This window comes from Lingula anatina, chromosome 2, assembly GCF_051362555.1.
Source record: "Lingula anatina isolate TDL-2025a chromosome 2, LinAna3.0, whole genome shotgun sequence".
In the NCBI taxonomy this organism is placed as follows: Eukaryota; Metazoa; Brachiopoda; class Lingulata; order Lingulida; family Lingulidae; genus Lingula; species Lingula anatina.
In genome coordinates this window covers 42,823,485-42,841,778 of record NC_141768.1, presented here as the reverse complement: position 1 = coordinate 42,841,778, position 18,294 = coordinate 42,823,485, and the positions used below count along the sequence as shown (strand labels likewise).

Genomic DNA, 18,294 nt, shown 5'->3' with positions numbered 1-18,294 from the left:
ATGTGCTTCATGGGTTTCATCACATTTATAGTTTTTGGAACAACAAAAACAACAAAAAGAATGAAAATGTTTATTTCTTGTCATATGAGTGATGAAGAACAATTACAGGCATCTTTACACATATAGTATGGTGCAAACCCTGCTTTAGTAGACATCCATGTGTACACAACTTCATAAATGGGTATGAATTATTATATTTTACCTTTTAAGTAAACCTGAAAAGGAACAAAATGGGCCTTCAATATGAAATGTCAGCAAAAGCAGGCATTGCTAAATATGAATGTTGTAACAATGCTGGTCATGTCACAATTGAATGCGTGAATCTCGGAACTACTATAGTTGTTACCTTCCAACACTATCCTCCTAGCAGTGGCAGCAACTTTATAGATCTTGCACATCAAATGTTCATGAAATAAAGGATTACTACTTGGATTACAACAATGATAAAACAAATGTTTTTTGTATGTTTATGTTTGAGTTTGCTTGCCAACTCAAATTTCAAAGATTCTCAATTTTAAGTTGAAATCATTGCATGTTCCAAGACAAGAGGACTGATTATTTTCATAACTTACAATAGAATTAAATAAATATTGGCATAAAAAGATGAACTCAGAGGCCACACAGTAAACTTGACAAACAATGTCTTCCCAACTGTTATTGTATCCCAGTCTATGCTTCAAAGAAAATGAAACAAGAAGCCAGTTTTAGTTCCCTAAGTGACATACCCCCCCTCCCAAAGTTAGCACTTCATTCTAGTTTATGATAAAGTAAGTCCTCTGTTAAAATATCCCAAGCAATGATAATCACGTCCTACTCAGTCAGTAGTCTTCCTTGTAGAGTCTAGATTATGTGCCTCAAAATGATCTTCAAATATTGAGTCTGACAGCACAGTGGGACATACGTGATGAAAGAAAGAGAAGAAGGATGAGTTGCTGCATGTCTCTCTTCTTACATAGCATACTTTCTAGTCCATTCCTTTGCCGTTTCTTGGTACTTAGGCTTGTCAGTCTTGTAAAGCCGCGCTATTTCTGGCACTAGGGGATCATCAGGGTTAGGATCTGTGAGAAGTGAACAAATGGACAGCAACACTGAAATGAAGGAAACCAACAAAGTATGAATATTATTATTTATACTTGTGTATTAAGAAGCAAGTAGAGAGATTCAGAGCAGTGATACTGCTGCTGTATTTTAAAACTGAACTGAAAGACTGGTGCTAAAGCATCATATCAACTTCCTTAGAATTTATAAAGGGACACAATATATTCTGGGATTGCTTCATTGACTGATTTTACTCACCTTTTGATATTGTTAATGCTGGTGACCACTGCGATCGAAGTATGTCTAAACAGATGCTACCATTACTGTTTATGTTGGGGTGATATATCCTTGTTGTAAAGGCAACCTGAAATTGGGTGAAAAAGAACAGTATGAAACAAATCAGCAAATGTGTCATGTATGAGGATGTCAAACGAACAAGACAGCAAAACTGTGAAATGATGCTTACCGTCATGGCTACCTGACAAGGCTGAGAAGATAATAATTACACTATGTACACTTCAAATAATATTTTATTTAACAGTTTGATTGATTTCGAGTTTTGAATTGAGAATTATTAAAGCTTTTCAGGATATAAATATGACTGTTGGGGATTCGGAAATGCCTGGGGAGTCCCTTGAATAAACTTAACTTGAACAAATTTAGGGGAAAATCATCAATGATTTAAGTACGTCTTGATAATCAATACTTCATATAAATTATCCATTACTTCCCATAAATCAATACTTCCCATAAATAATCAACTTAAATGAAATGGAACTGGAGATACCTTTTCATTGAAATTTTGATGAAATCTTACCTTTGGTGGTTTGAATGGATAATCTGTAGGAAAGTGGATAGTTAAGAAAAATACCCCTCCTTGATATGGACTATCACCCTGAAATATTGTCATGACAGGCATTTAAAGCATGTAGTTATATCAACAAAAACGTCTGTTGTAACTGTTAATTATAACTGGCTTGTAAATTATTTTCATCAACAAAAAAGGATAAAATTATTCAAAACCGATTAATTTGGATAATATTTGCAGATTCAAACAGGTTATTGTGATTTAGATATACTTACAGGCCCCATAATAGTTGCCTGCCAGTGAAATACTGAAAATAAAATGATATGAAACATTTCAACCAACTTCTCAATAATTATATATCACTGTTTGAATATTAGAGAAAAACGTGTCATTTGCCATTCATCTGAATGTACAGCAATGCTGTGAACTTTACAGGTGTAATTTATTGAAGGGTCAAGTTGACCTTATTCCACGAGATGACACAGGCAGGCCCTAGTTGTCTTTGAAGAGATGTGGTGATGGTTACACGAATCCGCCAACAGGAAGCAGAGCTGGCTTACCAGATAGGTCTGGACTAAAACCATGAGTACCACCAGCGCTCACTCCGTTGCTACAATAATCTTTAAAACTACAAATCAACAGGTTTCATTTTATTATGATTAAATGTATGTTTTCAGTTTTTGTTAACAAAAGTTAAACAATTCTCGATAAGCCCTTTCCCCATACAAAACAAGCAGAGTGTCCTTCAACCACTTACAGTCATCCCCCACTGGTCCTGCAGAGCACTGTGCAGGTGGATCACGTCCCAAATCTTGTAATTCCTGAAAAATAACAAAAATACAATATGTATCTGATTACACGGTTAATACATTACAATGAGTAATTCTGTGTCATCATCTGAGATCAGGTGGATGTCTGATAAGTAGGTCAGTGCTAAGGTTATCACATTAACAAATGGACAGCAAGCCTTTCTAGATGTTACAAAATTGGATAGAGGACCTCTGTGGGATTTGTAATGATCAAACTGTCTTCTCTTACACCCCATTTCCATAGATTAGATCGACCTACTTTAGATCGACCTAACTCCCTGGGGGTTCACGCTAAATAGCTGTCAGCCGGGCAGACACGAAAGTTAATTACACCCCTAAAGCTTGTAGTAGGCGGGACGGACATTTAAGTCGGATTATCTGAAAGTAATCTAGTGAGACTCCCTGCGGGGATAGCTCGATCTAAAATCTATGGGAATAGAGCCTTCTATCTTCTACCCCTTTACAAACGAGCACACCGTCAGAGGATATAGCTGCTTAGTAGAGTGTACCAACTAGTGTTGTAATGGCTCCAAGCTTGACCTAATCTTAACAACTACTGGCCCAAGCTAGACTCAAACATAAATACTTGTATGAAATCTAAAATTAAAGGGATAATAACTCTTCGTTTTGGCCAAAAAATGAATTTTCCTGGAGAAAACAACAATTTTCCCATACTTACCAATGGTTAATGAATCCATTTTTATATTCAAAGTTAGTCCCTGTTTTTTTTCTAAAAAGTTTGTTTTTTTTGTTAAAATCTCTTAAAAGATTATAACAGAGTATAGCCATCAGTGGAGGTCACGTGGTCTGAAGACAAGCTCAGATATCAGAATAATAGCTATAACTGCTGTTTTTGTCGTAAAACAAAATATATTATATTTCTATGAGTTATTCACAATGTTTTTATTGTGAAATATAGACCTCATATGAAGAGTTATTATCCCTGTAATTGATCATTGCCATTTTCAAATGACCAAAACTATTCTAATTACTGTGCAGTTAGTAAGTGATATGCTACAACAAGTATCGCTTTTAGTATCAACTCAGTATCACTTTTAGTTGGTCTAGTTTCATCATCACCGGACAGCGCTATCCTTTAGATGCCACTGTCATCTGGACAGATATTCTGAGGATAGCAGCCATTTTTAACCACTGGCAAGGCTTTTCCCAGAGAGCTGTCCAGCTGTTATTTGGATGGCCAATAGCCTCAAAAGACTGCCTATATTTTCAAAAGACGGCTAGACAGCTTATGAAATTATTGGGTAATGATGGTATATTTGTAGTTGGACTCCTTGTAAATCAGTGACCAAATTACAGATTAAGATTTTGGACCACATGTAGTCCAAATCTTGGGAAAGCCCCTGACGACTGGATAGTCATATCAAAGAAAACAGTAAGTTTCTAGCATTAGAAAAGCCCAGATGATAACAATCTCACTGCGACAGAACGATGTGTAAGGGTGTATTCCCATAGATTTTAGATCGATCTATCCCCGTGGGGAGTCTCACTAGATTACCGTCAGATAATCCGACTAAAATGTCCGTCCCGCCTACTACAAGCTGTAAGGGGGTAATTAACTTTCGTGCCCGCTCGGCTGACAGCTATTTAGTGTGAACCCCCAGGGAGTTAGATCGATCTAGTTTGGATCGATCTAATCTCTGGGAATGGGGTCTTAGACAAGATTCATTTGCTTGTCTACCAGTTAGGCTGCACTGAAATCATACAATGTGAGAAATGTTAGAAATAGTTTTCTGCCCTGAAAAAATCTCACATAATCACATTGGCCATGCAATTTCTATTACACAGGGTTTTTCTTAGTAGGTTCTTCCTGGAAGGGAAAATATTCCATCATTAATCGGGCCCAAAGCCAGCAATTTCAAAAGGAGGGGGGGAGGGGAGGGGTCTTTTTCTGAAAAGGTGGAACTTTTACAATGAAACCTTTGTGTACCTATATCAAATTTTACCCAGAATGGACCTTTTCCTGACAAAAAAAGGGTAGTTCTTTCTAACACCCCAAAGCCCCCTGGTTACAGGCCTGTTATTTGACCTACCTCACGCATTCAGAAGTCCATTTTTTGTTTGCTTTTGAAGGTGTTTAATTACAAGCCTAAATGGTAGACACCACAAGTGTACATCTCTTCTTGAGTTTTGATATGGTGTATGACCCAATTCATAATCAAATTGTAATGATTTGTTTAGCTGGATCAAAAATATTAATAACCTAGCAATAGATATTTGCTTTTATATCACCACTTTTATATGCTTTTTCTTATGAAGGGCAGTTTCCCGTGTTTACTCAAGTACGGAGTGATTTTCTCTGGTGTACTGCACTCCATTACACAATTAAGTATGACCAGGCCTTTATGCTGTAAATTCAAATAGAGTAAAAGTATAACAGTTTACTATGAAAATAAGAAACTAAAAGCATAAGAGTACATTGTTCACATAAAAAATTCACTGACAGCAAGCATGAATCTCCAGAAGCACTCATCTTAAATTGCTGTTTGATTTCTGATGAACATGGTCATAATTTAGACTCAACTAGTAAGATTTTATCAAAATTGGTCCGCTCAAAATGCGCATGGGGCGTGGCTGACGCCTTTCTGTCCGTTTGGAAACTTAATAAACAGCGACAGGACGTCAATCTCAAATGTAATAAAATCGTGTCCCCAAAGTTTCCTCTTGACCATGTTGATCTACATCAGTAGACTGTAGATGTAATAATGTAGATTGGTCTGAAAAGTACCCCCACCTAACCTACGAACGTACACAAGTGTTTTCAGATATTTTGACACGAGTTAATATATCACCCACGTAAATTTACCTTATTGATTCGTTTCAGTGCCATATTCTTTATCTGAGAGAGCTCAACTGTTTAAGGTTTATCACATCCGTGTTAGGAAAAAAGCTCACGCGCATGCGTCAATGCAGCCAGGTTACGGTTAGCCGGAGACATTATATTAGGTGCGACCATAACTTATAACCAGTCTTCCTCTGGTCACAAAGAAACGACATCATGCCCGTCAACTCCAAGAAATTAAAGGAAATTGGGTTCGATTTCTCACAATCCGATCATGAACTCCAACCAATAACAATATAATATGGAAAAATCATACACAGACTGAATTCTGCCACATTAATTCCTGGGTCCTGATGGGGGAGACTGGGCACACTCAATTCCAATATAGAGGTGGCATTTCATAATAAGCTGAAATGTCACAAGTCTAAAGAAACAAATAGAATGAATTTGAAGTTGCATTCAATTTTTGAAAGCAAATATGTGTATGCAAATAATAATAATAATAATAATAATAATAATAATAATAATAATAATAAAACACGGCTGACTCAATTTTACATCTATGTATGTAAATCTATCATAATATGTACAGTAGGCCTATCAGAAGTTTGAATACAGCGCAGAAAGCGGTCTCACGCCAGAGACATAACTGCGAATATTTGTAGATTCTGTCTAGTGAAAAAATCAATCTGTGACCATGGTTCAGCGTGCTCATAATTTGTTGCAAGTTATTCATGAATGAGTTACTACAGTCTAAATCAGACTCTAATACCCTAATCTGCCTAATGTTACTATAAAATGAAGTACGTGGGGAAAGACTGGCGCGGTAATGAGACAGGTTGAAAGAAAACGGAAACCCACGCTCGGCTGTCTCCTTGGTAGGTTAAGTGAACCTAAAACCAGAAAAAACGACATTAGAAAAGACGCATACTAGTCAGTCGACTAGTCTACGACAAAACTCGAACAATTCAAATCGCATTCGTGAATACGTGTTGTACAAATTTATAACACCGCTATGCTTCTGAAACGGATTTATTGGGTGCACTTTTCTCCAGCAGAGAATCGTGCCACGAATTAGCCAGAGATATCTACATTCCATCTAGCGAAAAATATCGCGCGTTAAAAAATCGTCTAAGCAGCTATGACGTCTAGCGGAAAAAGTACCCAATGGTATTCATCCTTTCATTTGGCCCAAACTTGTGGTCCGACCCCGACATACACCTCTGGTAATATGAATCACGGGTGGGCTACGCATGCGCACATGTCTACTTTCCCTATGCGGAATTGAACAGAGAAAAGCTGAGGTTTCTATAATATTTTGCCACACAGATAGAAAATATGGCAATGAAACGAATCAACAAGGTAAATTGTTAAACGTAATTATTCAATATGTATAACAAAATGTCAAATATACAATTTGAGATAGATTTGGTAGTATGGTAAGTGATTTTCCATTCATTCTATAGATAAGTCACATTAGTACAGCTGTACATAATACCTACGATGCTACTGTCAGTGTCATTTTTTTTCTAATATGTAGGTCTACAACAATCACCGGGATATTTTAAGCATAAATGACTTAATGTTATTTGAGAATGGCTTATGGTCGTTGTCTGTTATGTTTTTAGGGGAAAGAAAGACACCGGGGTTCCCTTCTCCTTCTCGGATTCCCCCTTCTCAGTTTCTTTTTCGAAGGGTCAATATTGGGTAAAAAAAAAAAAAATCAATGGCATGCGTGATCTCTTTCTTTTGGCAACTGGTACTTTTTGCTTTAAACAAGATTTATGATTCACTTGATCGTTAATTATTGCCTATTATTTTCAGACGAAAAGAAAAAAACAAAACCAAAAATAAGGTCTTTAGGTAGATTTATTAAAAAATCACAATAAATGAAGGAAAGACCAGATGTATGCTTGATACCTTATTTATTTTATAAACAGTATATAGGCCTCACTAGGTCCTAGTATAATACATATTTAGCACATTGCTTTGATAAATTCATTCATTCATATGGAAAAGCATAATTTATTTACTCAGTATGTATCTTATAAATATATAGAATAATTGCATAAACAATAGGATTAGTTCTTTGAATTGCCAAATGTCAATTGTGCTGAATATGATTTTCCCACTTAGTCACACATACCATTTTATGAGTGTAATGACCTCAGCACTGACCTACTTATCAGTCATCCACCTGATCTCTGATGATGACACAGAATTACTCATTGTATTAAATGTGCATTCAGGTGCTTTTTGTTATTTTTCAGGAATTACAAGATTTGGGACGTGATCCACCTGCACAGTGCTCTGCAGGACCAGTGGGGGATGACTGTAAGTGGTTGAAGGAGAATATGAATTCATCCCTGCACTTTTGCGACAAAAGATAGTCCATTCCCTGTGTGTCTCTTGGTCTGTCTGTGTGTTAGCTATTTTCTTTATCTCCTCCTAGACCATTAGATTAAGGAAGTTGAAACATTGGGAATCATTAGACCTAATATCAGGGATGTGCATGGACACTTCAGAATAAAAGTGCACCTGGGGGTGGAGTTGGATGATTCTAAATTCTTTTCACATTGTAATTTATGTTCACTCTTCCTACACTATTCGAGTGGAAAATTTAAACCAAGTACTATACATTTATCATATCATTTCCCCCAAAATATGCTTGAAAACAGATTTGAAGAAATTTTGAAAATATTTGTCATGTTTACAAATGGCACATTGATTTGCAAAACTAGCCATTGTTCCATTGTTGTCTTCAGTGAATGACAAGCATTAATTTTCGTTCTACGAGAATATACAGAGCAGTGATGTATTATTATTATTATTACTGAGACTTGAACTCATGTTTTAAATTTTTATCTTTCAGTATTTCACTGGCAGGCAACTATTTTGGGACCTGTAAGTATAGAGTAATGATAAAGATTTCTTTATATATAGATTATTTGTTGCTTGGAACATTGTTATTAAAGTGGAGTCTATCAGTATTTTCATTGTTTTATGCTTTGACTATTATACAACCAAATTGATATAATTTTGCTAACAACATTGATTGATTTCTTATGTACAATACATCATAAAATGCATACATAAATGTTCAATGGCTGTCATGATAATATTTCAGTCTGAAAGTGCATATTCAGGAGGGGTTTTCTTCTTAAGTATTCACTTTCCTACAGATTATCCATTCAAACCACCAAAGGTAAGATTTTGTCAGTGTATTTTTCAAAGGGAATCCTCAGTTCTACACTGCTTAAAGTGTAAGATTTTCTCGTGAAAAACATACTTAACAAAATTTTCCTGAAGTAAAAAGTATTTTTCTCCACCTGTCCATTCTTCATTCCTCCTCTCCTGACAGTCACCATAACTCTGGAACAATCTGGACAATTTAAAAAGTCGATACATAAGAAAAGTGAATAAATGTCCTGTAATGTATATAAATTATTAGTGCCAGTTTCTTAAATCACAAATAAGATCTACATGCCCAAAAGCACTATGCGTGCTCACAAGTTATTAGAAAATCCCCCACTAGCTAGACATTTTCTTGAGTTTTCTAATAGTAAACATTCTTCTTATGCTTGGCATGAAAATGAGACTGAACTGGCCTCAGGGATTTGTATCATAAGGATGTAATGATCTTTAGATTAAGTTCCTGGTAGATTAAAAGAAATTGTTTTTACTTTCTTTTATTTTAATTCATTATCTTAAGTTTGTGTTTTCATTAAATTGTACTTTTCACAAATTTTTTTCTCTCTCAATTTTAGGTTGCTTTTACAACAAAAATATATCACCCCAACATAAACAGTAATGGTAGCATCTGTTTAGATATACTTCGATCACAGTGGTCACCAGCATTAACAATATCAAAAGGTGAGTGAAAAGATGACAACAAAAAATTTCCTATATATTTATTGCTTCTTTACATTAACAGTATCAAAAGGTGTGTAAAAAGATGACAATGAAGACATTATAAAATATTTAGTGGCTCTTTACAGTATCAAAAAGTATGTAAAATGATGACATTGAAGCAATTCCAAAGTGCCTCCAGTACTTCTCTGCTTTGCTTTGTTTCAGTGTTGCTGTCCATTTGTTCACTTCTCACAGATCCTAACCCAGATGATCCCCTAGTACCAGAAATAGCGCGGCTTTACAAGACTAACCGAACAAAGTACAATGATTTAGCAAGAGAGTGGACTAAAAAGTATGCTATGTAAGGAAAGACTTACAGCAACCCACCCTTCTACTCTTTCAGCGTTAATGTCTGGCTTAATGTTTGAAAATCTTAAGCCAGATAAAGTCGACTATATACAAAGATGGATACAGACAGAGAAAAGGGATAGACATCATCATTGCTTTCAAAATTTTGACAAAGAACTGAATTACACTAAAATGATAGGAGAGGGGAGGAACAATTGAAACAAAAGAATTAGTTTCTTTATTCATTTGTATGCAATGGAAAAATTAGGATACAATGCCAAATATGAACATGTCATAACATTTCACTGTCTTTTGGTATAAATTACACTTATATGCCAAAATGTAATTAAATTGTGTGAGCTATGAAGGATATCTATCCTCTAGTCTTGGAACATGCAATAACTGAAAACACATGATTGCAAATGCTTTTTAAGTTTGATACGCAATTACAAACACTAAGAAACAACACAAACGGGGAAATGGTTTTGTCATAATTGCCGTTTACTGTCCAAATGATAATTCGTTGTTTCATTAACTTTTCATTTGAAAGATTTATAAAGGTGCTGCCTTTGATAAAGGGAAAATGCATGAAGGTAGCAATAAACATTAGACAGTGACAAAGAGGCATGTATAGATTCTGCAATGCCTTTTTTTTGTGCTTGACACTGTAAATCGGAGGCCAAATGCTCTTCATGTTTATTTAAAGAGAAAAAAATATACTTCTTAACTTTACACACTTGTATATCTGTTACAGCAGGATTTGCACCATTTATTTTTGTGTAAAATTCCTGCGATTGTTCAACATCACTCATACTGCAAAAAATAAAGATTTTTCATTATTTTTCCGTTGTTGGCTCTTTATGGACAGACTGTGTGTCTGGGCATATAGCCATCACCAGCGTCTGTCATTGAAACCCACCGCATTGCTGTGCACTTTTCACGGACCATTCTTTCTTGAAGTTATGTATTTTTTGTTAAATTTTCCGATAGCTATCACTTTGGCCCCCTTCACGCCAAAGTTGATCTGCTGAAATTCCGTGGGAGGCGTAAAAGAGGTGGAAAGACCATTCAAGGATTAAGCGGTCTTCCTTGCATGTAGGTCCGCCATATTTAGGCCGTGGACCAGCTAACATTTGGCTCTTCTCATTCTGAATGGCCCCTAAGTAAAAAGTGGTCTACGTTGAATAGTACTTTTCGTTTTACCGTTATAGATCGGATCACTATTCTATTTGCGTATAATTCAAAGCTGAAGGCTTGATTCCATGGTAAAACAGAGACTCTGTTTTGAACCATTGTTTTACTTTATTTTAAGTTGAGTTTTCCGTTGAATAAAGATTGAGGTTTTTATCTTTGATTTTCTTCTAACCCATGGTATTTTTAATTTGATCGTACCCTAGTCACGTTACAATACTTTGCAGGTAGCTCGTGGCAAAGGGTGGCAACCACTGATGCCAACGTTGGCCTAACGGAATGCCTGCCGTTGGCCCACCAGCAGCCCGAGCAGAGTACGAAAGTCAAATTAACATGTTTTATTCTTATTCTCATGAATTAACGTGGTAAATAAAATAACTTTTTGCCTTGTCGTAATCTTGTTTGTATGCGGAATATGGGTTTGGCAAGCGCCAATGTATATGGGCCTCTTACATTAGCGCGAAATTCATGTGTAAAAGACATGCACTCTTCTTTACGGATTAGTTAGGCCTATGCTAAAGACCCCCAAAAGTGTAAAAACCAGTTTGCGCATCCACCGTTGCGGCCGAACGTGATGCCGAAGCTCTCAAACTTTATCTTACCTCCCACCTCTTTAACTTGCACACTTCGCAAAGCCATTTTTCCTGTCGTAATGTCTCCTGAAACCACTTATATTGGAAGGGAATGAAACTGGTTCGACCATAATCAAGTCCACCGAACGATGCCCGTACGGGAACTGTGCGATGTTATCGCACGGCCTACGGGCTTACGATTTTCAAAGTTTGTCAAAATTTTTTGCTGTACAATACGTACAGGCTACGGAGGCCGTGAATCCATTGCATACAATTCCTTGCGGTCACCGTCTGCCTTCGCACAGACGCCGCACAAAAAGGGATTTCTATCTGAGCGTTAATAAAGAATATTTTATTATCTGTGGAGGTTTTAATAATGTTTTAGACCCGGTACTTAATTCAAATATTTACGTCAATTTTTATATTATATTATATTATATTATATTATATTATATTATATTATATTATATTATATTATATTATATCCTAAATCAGGGCAAAAAAAGTTATTGAAATAATGAATAATCTTGGTACAATTGACTATTTCAGAGTGCTACATGTACATCCAGGCCAAAGAAGGTACACATGGAGAAAGAACTGTTTGAGTGTTTGTTATGAACGTATCATGGCGATGTTACTACCAGTTTCATGGATGTTTATTTTATTTATTTATTTATTTATTTATTTTATTTTTTTTTTACATAAGAGCACCAATCTTCAGACATCCCCTGACATCTTAAAATACGTTTTAGATTTAAAGATTTATCCATTTTACACGTGGTTAAGTCTACTGAAAGTTCTGTGGATTTTAGACTTAATAAATATATTATCATTACCATAGTTCTTTAATTAAAAGAACTTATCTGACAGGTAACACATGCGCCCCAATTCTCCAAGCTATATTTAATCGGGATATAATAAGTTATATATTTGTTTTTGGAAATGCTTACTTAGATAAGCTTGAGCATGGACCTAACTAGTTAGGTCCATGGCTTGAGGACTGCAGTAAGTACTTTTGGAAAGATGTTATGATCTCCTGGATAAATATATCATCATTATCATATTACTTTAATTAGAAGAACTTATCTGACAGGTAACACATGCGCCCCAATTCTCCAAGCTATATTATAACATACGCCCCACTTCTCTAATCTATATTTAATCGATATATAAGTAATATATTTGTTTTTGGAAATACTGAGATAAGCTTGATGACTGCAGTAAGCACTTTTGGAAAGATGTTATGACACGCTAACAAGATAGAAAAATCATTGGATCCTATATGATACAATGACAAATTTAAAATTGGAGGAAATCTTTATAAAGAAATGGAATATGAAAGGCGTTGGGTTTTTGGAGACATTGTTGATTAAACTAGAATTCTAACAAAGGAAGGGTTTGAGCATAAATTTAGCCTACAAAATTGCTGTGGGCACTGATTTTATGGTTTACGCTATTCTATTAAGCACAGGCTCATAAACAAACCACAAATTGATATTCTGGTGGTAACCCCCTTCCCGTTTTTTCCTCAGTCAGTAGAACTACTTATTTAATGCAGTAAGGGATGAACGACTATTATCAAATTCTTTACAAACCAACTACACGAATCTACCAATTTTATTGCCCTATGCACGAAAGTTAACATTTATAAAAGTTTGCAAAGGTTTCTATCCTTCCTACACCTTCTTAGAAAACTATTTAGTATATAAAGATAAATTGCACTAAAAAATCAAAATTTCACATACTATAAATAATATAGGGAAATTGGCCATTCAGTATTTATTTTCTTCCGCAATAAAGTGTAGTTATCTCCGTTGTTTCAGCGAACCCGTCGTTGAAGCTGTTCCTTTTTTGCAGTGGATATGTTTTGGAGCTTTCTTCAATCTCATAATAAGTCAGCATTTTGATGAGAAATCGCATATTTGGTATCCCACTGTTCAAAAATACCTTGAACAGCAGGTCGAGGTTTGATCCTAAGCCAACGGATTTCAGCGAGTTCCATATATGTAGGAATCTAAACGTCTAAGGTCAACTTAAGTTTTGGGGTATCTTCTGACCTTCTCGCACTGTATTTTAACAGGGCACGTAGGTCCAAACACAATACCTTTGCCATATTTCTCCAAACCTTTATAGATAGTTCAATATTGACATATGGAGCCACATTTTACTTTCCCATAACCAACATAATTTGACACATAACATCTTGACCAAAAATAGAAAATCGTAGGGTTTTTCCAAGAAAATAAAAAATAGGAATATTTCAAAAAAAAACAGGAACTTGACGTCCTGATTTAATCTAAAACAACAAAGGAAATGGTGAAATAAATGTTTATTTCTTTCAATATGGGAGATGGAGAACAATTACAGTCATTGTTAAAAATGTTGCAAATCCTGCTTTAGCAGACATCCTAGTGTAAATTCATAAATAGGTATGAAGTATCATTTTTAAATAAATCTGATAAGAGCAACGGGCCCGTGTCAGCAAAGGCAGGCATTGCTATATATGGATATTGTAACAATACTGGTCTTGTTACATTCTCATGCGTCAGTCCCAGGGATACTTATTGCTACCTTCGTGCAACTTCCTTATAGGGAAGATGTTAACTGTATAGATCCCACTAATCAAATTCTCATGAAAGGACTGCTATGTCCAAATGAAACAGCTAGGCAGCAAAGCTGGCAAATGTACAGACATAAAGCAAAAATAATGATGACAGTACACAAAAAGGGCTTTTGTCAATGTTGATGCATTGTTACATTATCACCACAAATTTTAATTATGTACTTCTAGTAACATGATGGATATTCAGAAAATTTGACTGACATCAAACTTCAGGCCCATGGATGTTCAAGGCCACATTTTAAAAGTGCTAAAAAAATTATGTGTAAAACAAAAATTTTGCATGACTTAAAGAATCCAATCAGGCTTGTTTTCAAGTCATGCTGTACTTTAGTCCTAAGAATCATTTTTGTAAGTTTGAGAATGAGAAGTGTTTAGAGAGAAAAGTGCACAATGATGTTCATAGCAGGCATAGATGGCTATAGTTACAGACACACTGTGTCTGTACATTAAAAAAATGTCCCATATTTCTCTCGGTCTAATTTCTTTTTTGTTCGCTGTGGTCTCTTGTCCATCTTCAAACTTTTACAATTTGAAGTTTTCAGTTCAACTTACTGGATGTTCAATGAGAAGAATCTAGTTCTCTTCATAATTGACAGAAAGATTATTTATATATATTGGCATTTAAAGTAGAGACTGTACCAACTGCTAAACAGTTCAATCCACGCACATAAACCAGTCTTCCCCATTGGTACACTGCAGAAATTGAACCAAGAAGCCAGTTCTAATTCCTAAAGAAAAATGTTTCTTCTTCTCACGCTCTCCCATCATTCCACAATGAAGTAAAAACGTTTGTTAAAATTTCCCAAGCAATGATCATCACGTTTTATTCTGTGTCAGTATCCATTTATGTTTATTTAAGCATATCTGTTGCAAGATGATCTTTAGATCTCAGACTTGACAGAAAAAAAAGGACATTAACACTAAGACAAAGAGAAGAAGAATAGGCTACTGCATGTCTCTTCTCACATAGCATACTTTTTAGTCCACTCCTTTGCTAACTCATTGTACTTTGATTTGTCAGTCTTGAAGATTCTTGCTATTTCTGGTACAAGGGGATCATCTGGGTTAGGATCTGTGAGAAGTGAACAAATGGACAGCAACACTGAAATGAAGCAAACCAACAAAGTAGTAAGCACTGGTCCAGTGAATATACCTTAGAGGCAGTACTGCCTCCATTTGCAATAAAGAAAGCCAAGGTATGTAGTTAGTAGTTACTCATGGGTGAAAGTTGTAAAAACTGAAAATCCTGAAAATGTAGCTTGCAATTTATCATAGCATTTAGACCATATGAAAAAACGATCAAAATGTAGACTGAAAATTCTGAAACTGGCATAATCCTGAAAACTTTCACCCATGACTTACTTGGTTTGAATATTATTTCAGTGTAATAAGTTTGAAAGATACAAAATGTCAGGATTATCAATGAATGTACTCTCATCTTTGGAGCTCCACCCCCGCGATGAACCATGACATTGACCTTTTGTTTTGGGGGTTCTTGGCATTTTGAATACTTATTGCTGAATGGAGCAATGTCAACCAATGAGAATGCTCAAATGAAATTGAGCAAAGGTAGATGTTCAAAGTTAAATGGCTGTGGACATATGCAAACTGAATTCCAAAGTTTGATATTTATTAAGATTTATGATAAAATCTCCATTATTTTGCTTTACTGTACAACTTGTTCAATTGGGCAACCATTCACTTGAGTGGACTTGCCTGATTTCGATGTGTAATTGCCACAGCCAATTGGCCATACTCACTGTCCAGTCTTGTGCATGTATAGAATTTAAATCTAAAACATTCTACACATTATGACATACGACTGCAAGATTCTTTATTATGAAAAAGAAAGCACAGCTGTAAAATGGACAGACACATCGATGAAAAAATTAACAGAAATAGTGGCATTTTGGCGCTTTGCCTTACTTCTTTATACTCACCTTTTGATATTGTTAATGCTGGTGACCATTGTGATCGCAGTATGTCTAAACAGATGCTACCATTACTGTTTATGTTGGGGTGATATATTCTTGTTGTAAAAGCAACCTGCAATTGAAAATAAAATAATATCTAAGAAAAATAAAACTTCGGAGACCATCGGTTAAGTATGATTGGCAAAAAACTGTCCTGAGAAGACAGAAGGCCAGCACTTCGGTTGGCACAGTTGATTGCTGACAATGTTTTTAGGACTGGAGACATAAGCCAGGCTTACATCTTACTAACTGATACCTTGCATAACTTATTTTTACTTGGCCTTAGCAAGTCTTGTCTGGAACTAGGAGCTCCCTTTGTAGATATGAAGTCTTACCTTTGGTGGTTTGAATGGATAATCTGTAGGAAAGTGAATACTTAAGAAGAAAACCCCTCCTGAATATGGACTATCTGGCTGAAATATGATCACAAAAGGCACTTAGATATGTAGACATTTTATGAACATTGTAAATTAATAAATACATAGGTAATGATCAGAACTGGCTTGCGTATAGAAACAATGGAAATGCTGACAAGACTAATGTATACATATATTTATTACACAAGTTCTTCTCATTAAGATATACTTACAGGTCCCATAATAGTTGCCTGCCAGTGAAATACTGAAAAGAACAAATTAAATCACATAAGTAAAAGACTCCTTAATCATACAACATTGTGCTGTATGTCCTAGTGACAACATGAGTAGCAACATGAGTAGCAGACTTATTTCATGACTGGTGCTTTTATCAATAGCACCATTGCACTCACATTTCCCTCAGAATTCACTGAATGGCATTAAAGGCAAACAAGGCAGGTTAGACCTTTCTATATAGCAAAAAAAAATTAAGCGTACCAATTTGTAAGTTGGCTCAACGACAATGATCTAATAATACATCACGCTTCTATATCATTTTATTTTCTTGTGAATGACAAGTTTCCTGTGTTTACTTGCATCCAGAGACATTTTCTCTCGTGTATTGTGCCATATTGTACATTTCAGTATGATATGAGGTTACCCTAATACTAGTGAAAGGTGCACGGGCAGCAAATGATCAACAATGAAGAAAAAAATAGTGCTAATACTTTTTCTTTTTCTTGCTCAACTACTTACAGTCATCCCCCACTGGTCCTGCAGAGCACTGTGCTGGTGGATCACGTCCCAAATCTTGTAATTCCTGTAGCATAAAAAAAGCACCACATATTTGTGTATAAATATACAGTACTGGCTGAAAATAAATCACTTAACTATCAGAGGAAGTTCAAGGTCCAACTGCTATTAAAAAAACTGAAGTTAGAAACTGAACTATTCTGAGTAAAACAGAAGTATAACACTTGAAATATAACTAATTGTACAATATGAAAACATTGGGAAATGAAACAAAAGAGTATATACATGTATAACACGCACACTTTCTGAAAGGTAATAACTTTAAAACACTTAAAAGATTGGTATGGTCTGATTACAAATATTCTGAGATTACTGTTTGATAACAGATGAATAATTTTTCATGATTTTGTCGAAACTTGCTTGGCCAAAAAGGAAACTGACAAGTGCACGAGACATGGGGCATTCACCCTTATATCCTTCAAATAAAGTGATTCTATTTAAAACGTGATAAAAAATCATCCTTCTGTTACACATGCTCGTGCTTATGTTGATTGAAAAATGGGCTTTCATCGACAGCGACAATGGCTCAGTAGAAGGTTAAAACTTGTCAGTATAGTCCACTGAAGTAAAATGCATAATGCAGATTAAAATACCACCCATCATGTTAACTCATCAAATTCAGACATACAACATTAAGACAATATTTAGACATACATATTTGTCAACCAAGATAACTAATTTACCTTATTGATTCGTTTTAAAGCCATATTTTATATCTTTTTGACAAAATAGCGGTGAAAGCTCAACTGTCGTTAAATTTGTTTTCTGGAAAGTACCCTCAACTTTATCAATATGGCGGAGGTGTTGGGAAGGTGGCAATATATTAATACGCTTTGTGTTAAAACAAATATCAAATATATAAAAACAAACTTATAGCACATTATTTTCATCTTAAACGTGCTAAAAGTAGTATGATTTATGTCTGGGATTCTCGTTTTATTTTCAAAATCAAATCAAAATTGGATCTATTTCTAATAGCGCAGGTAGTAAAAAAAGGTATTTTCGAGGTAAATTTACTGAAAGTCACACAGGTTATTGTCTATTAATATAGAATCTATACGTGTGTGTGTGTGTGTGTGTGTGTGTGTGTGTGTGTGTGTGTGTGTGTGTG

General features: G+C 35.3%; 3 protein-coding genes across 3 annotated transcripts; 1 reads left to right on the top strand and 2 right to left on the bottom strand.

Annotated features, from left to right (window-relative positions):
* Positions 1–56: 56 nt before the first annotated feature.
* LOC106168144 (ubiquitin-conjugating enzyme E2-17 kDa) lies at positions 57–5,664 on the bottom strand. The gene is made up of 6 exons (XM_013547101.3): positions 5,480–5,664; positions 2,604–2,667; positions 2,122–2,153; positions 1,856–1,933; positions 1,297–1,402; positions 57–1,088 (listed from the first exon to the last, which is right to left on the bottom strand). Exons 1-6 carry the CDS (start codon positions 5,501–5,503, stop codon positions 949–951), a joined length of 444 nt encoding a protein of 147 aa, XP_013402555.1. The 5' UTR covers positions 5,504–5,664; the 3' UTR covers positions 57–948.
* A 999-nt stretch (positions 5,665–6,663) lies between these two features.
* Positions 6,664–10,496, top strand: LOC106168145 (ubiquitin-conjugating enzyme E2-17 kDa). The gene is made up of 6 exons (XM_013547102.3): positions 6,664–6,817; positions 7,726–7,789; positions 8,328–8,359; positions 8,583–8,660; positions 9,223–9,328; positions 9,533–10,496. Exons 1-6 carry the CDS (start codon positions 6,794–6,796, stop codon positions 9,670–9,672), a joined length of 444 nt encoding a protein of 147 aa, XP_013402556.1. The 5' UTR covers positions 6,664–6,793; the 3' UTR covers positions 9,673–10,496.
* Positions 10,497–13,732: 3,236 nt separating this feature from the next.
* Positions 13,733–18,015, bottom strand: LOC106168143 (ubiquitin-conjugating enzyme E2-17 kDa). Its single transcript, XM_013547100.3, has 6 exons — positions 17,867–18,015; positions 17,127–17,190; positions 16,604–16,635; positions 16,350–16,427; positions 15,982–16,087; positions 13,733–15,143 (listed from the first exon to the last, which is right to left on the bottom strand). Exons 1-6 carry the CDS (start codon positions 17,888–17,890, stop codon positions 15,004–15,006), a joined length of 444 nt encoding a protein of 147 aa, XP_013402554.1. The 5' UTR covers positions 17,891–18,015; the 3' UTR covers positions 13,733–15,003.
* Between the last annotated feature and the right edge of the window lie 279 nt (positions 18,016–18,294).

What these genes read in the sequence shown, in the direction of transcription:
- LOC106168144 (XM_013547101.3), bottom strand. Translation starts at nt 5,503, where the DNA reads ATGGCACTGAAACGAATCAATAAG. An exon ending in AGGCAACTATTATGGGGCCT is followed by an intron (nt 1,934 to 2,121) that starts GTAAGTATATCT and finishes ACAATATTTCAG; the next exon opens with GGTGATAGTCCATATCAAGG. An exon ending in AGCATTAACAATATCAAAAG is followed by an intron (nt 1,089 to 1,296) that starts GTGAGTAAAATC and finishes CCTTCATTTCAG; the next exon opens with TGTTGCTGTCCATTTGTTCA.
- LOC106168145 (XM_013547102.3), top strand. Translation starts at nt 6,794, where the DNA reads ATGGCAATGAAACGAATCAACAAG. An exon ending in AGGCAACTATTTTGGGACCT is followed by an intron (nt 8,360 to 8,582) that starts GTAAGTATAGAG and finishes ATAATATTTCAG; the next exon opens with TCTGAAAGTGCATATTCAGG. An exon ending in AGCATTAACAATATCAAAAG is followed by an intron (nt 9,329 to 9,532) that starts GTGAGTGAAAAG and finishes GCTTTGTTTCAG; the next exon opens with TGTTGCTGTCCATTTGTTCA.
- LOC106168143 (XM_013547100.3), bottom strand. Translation starts at nt 17,890, where the DNA reads ATGGCTTTAAAACGAATCAATAAG. An exon ending in CTTTAAAACGAATCAATAAG is followed by an intron (nt 17,191 to 17,866) that starts GTAAATTAGTTA and finishes TTTATGCTACAG; the next exon opens with GAATTACAAGATTTGGGACG. An exon ending in ATCCATTCAAACCACCAAAG is followed by an intron (nt 16,088 to 16,349) that starts GTAAGACTTCAT and finishes TTTCAATTGCAG; the next exon opens with GTTGCTTTTACAACAAGAAT.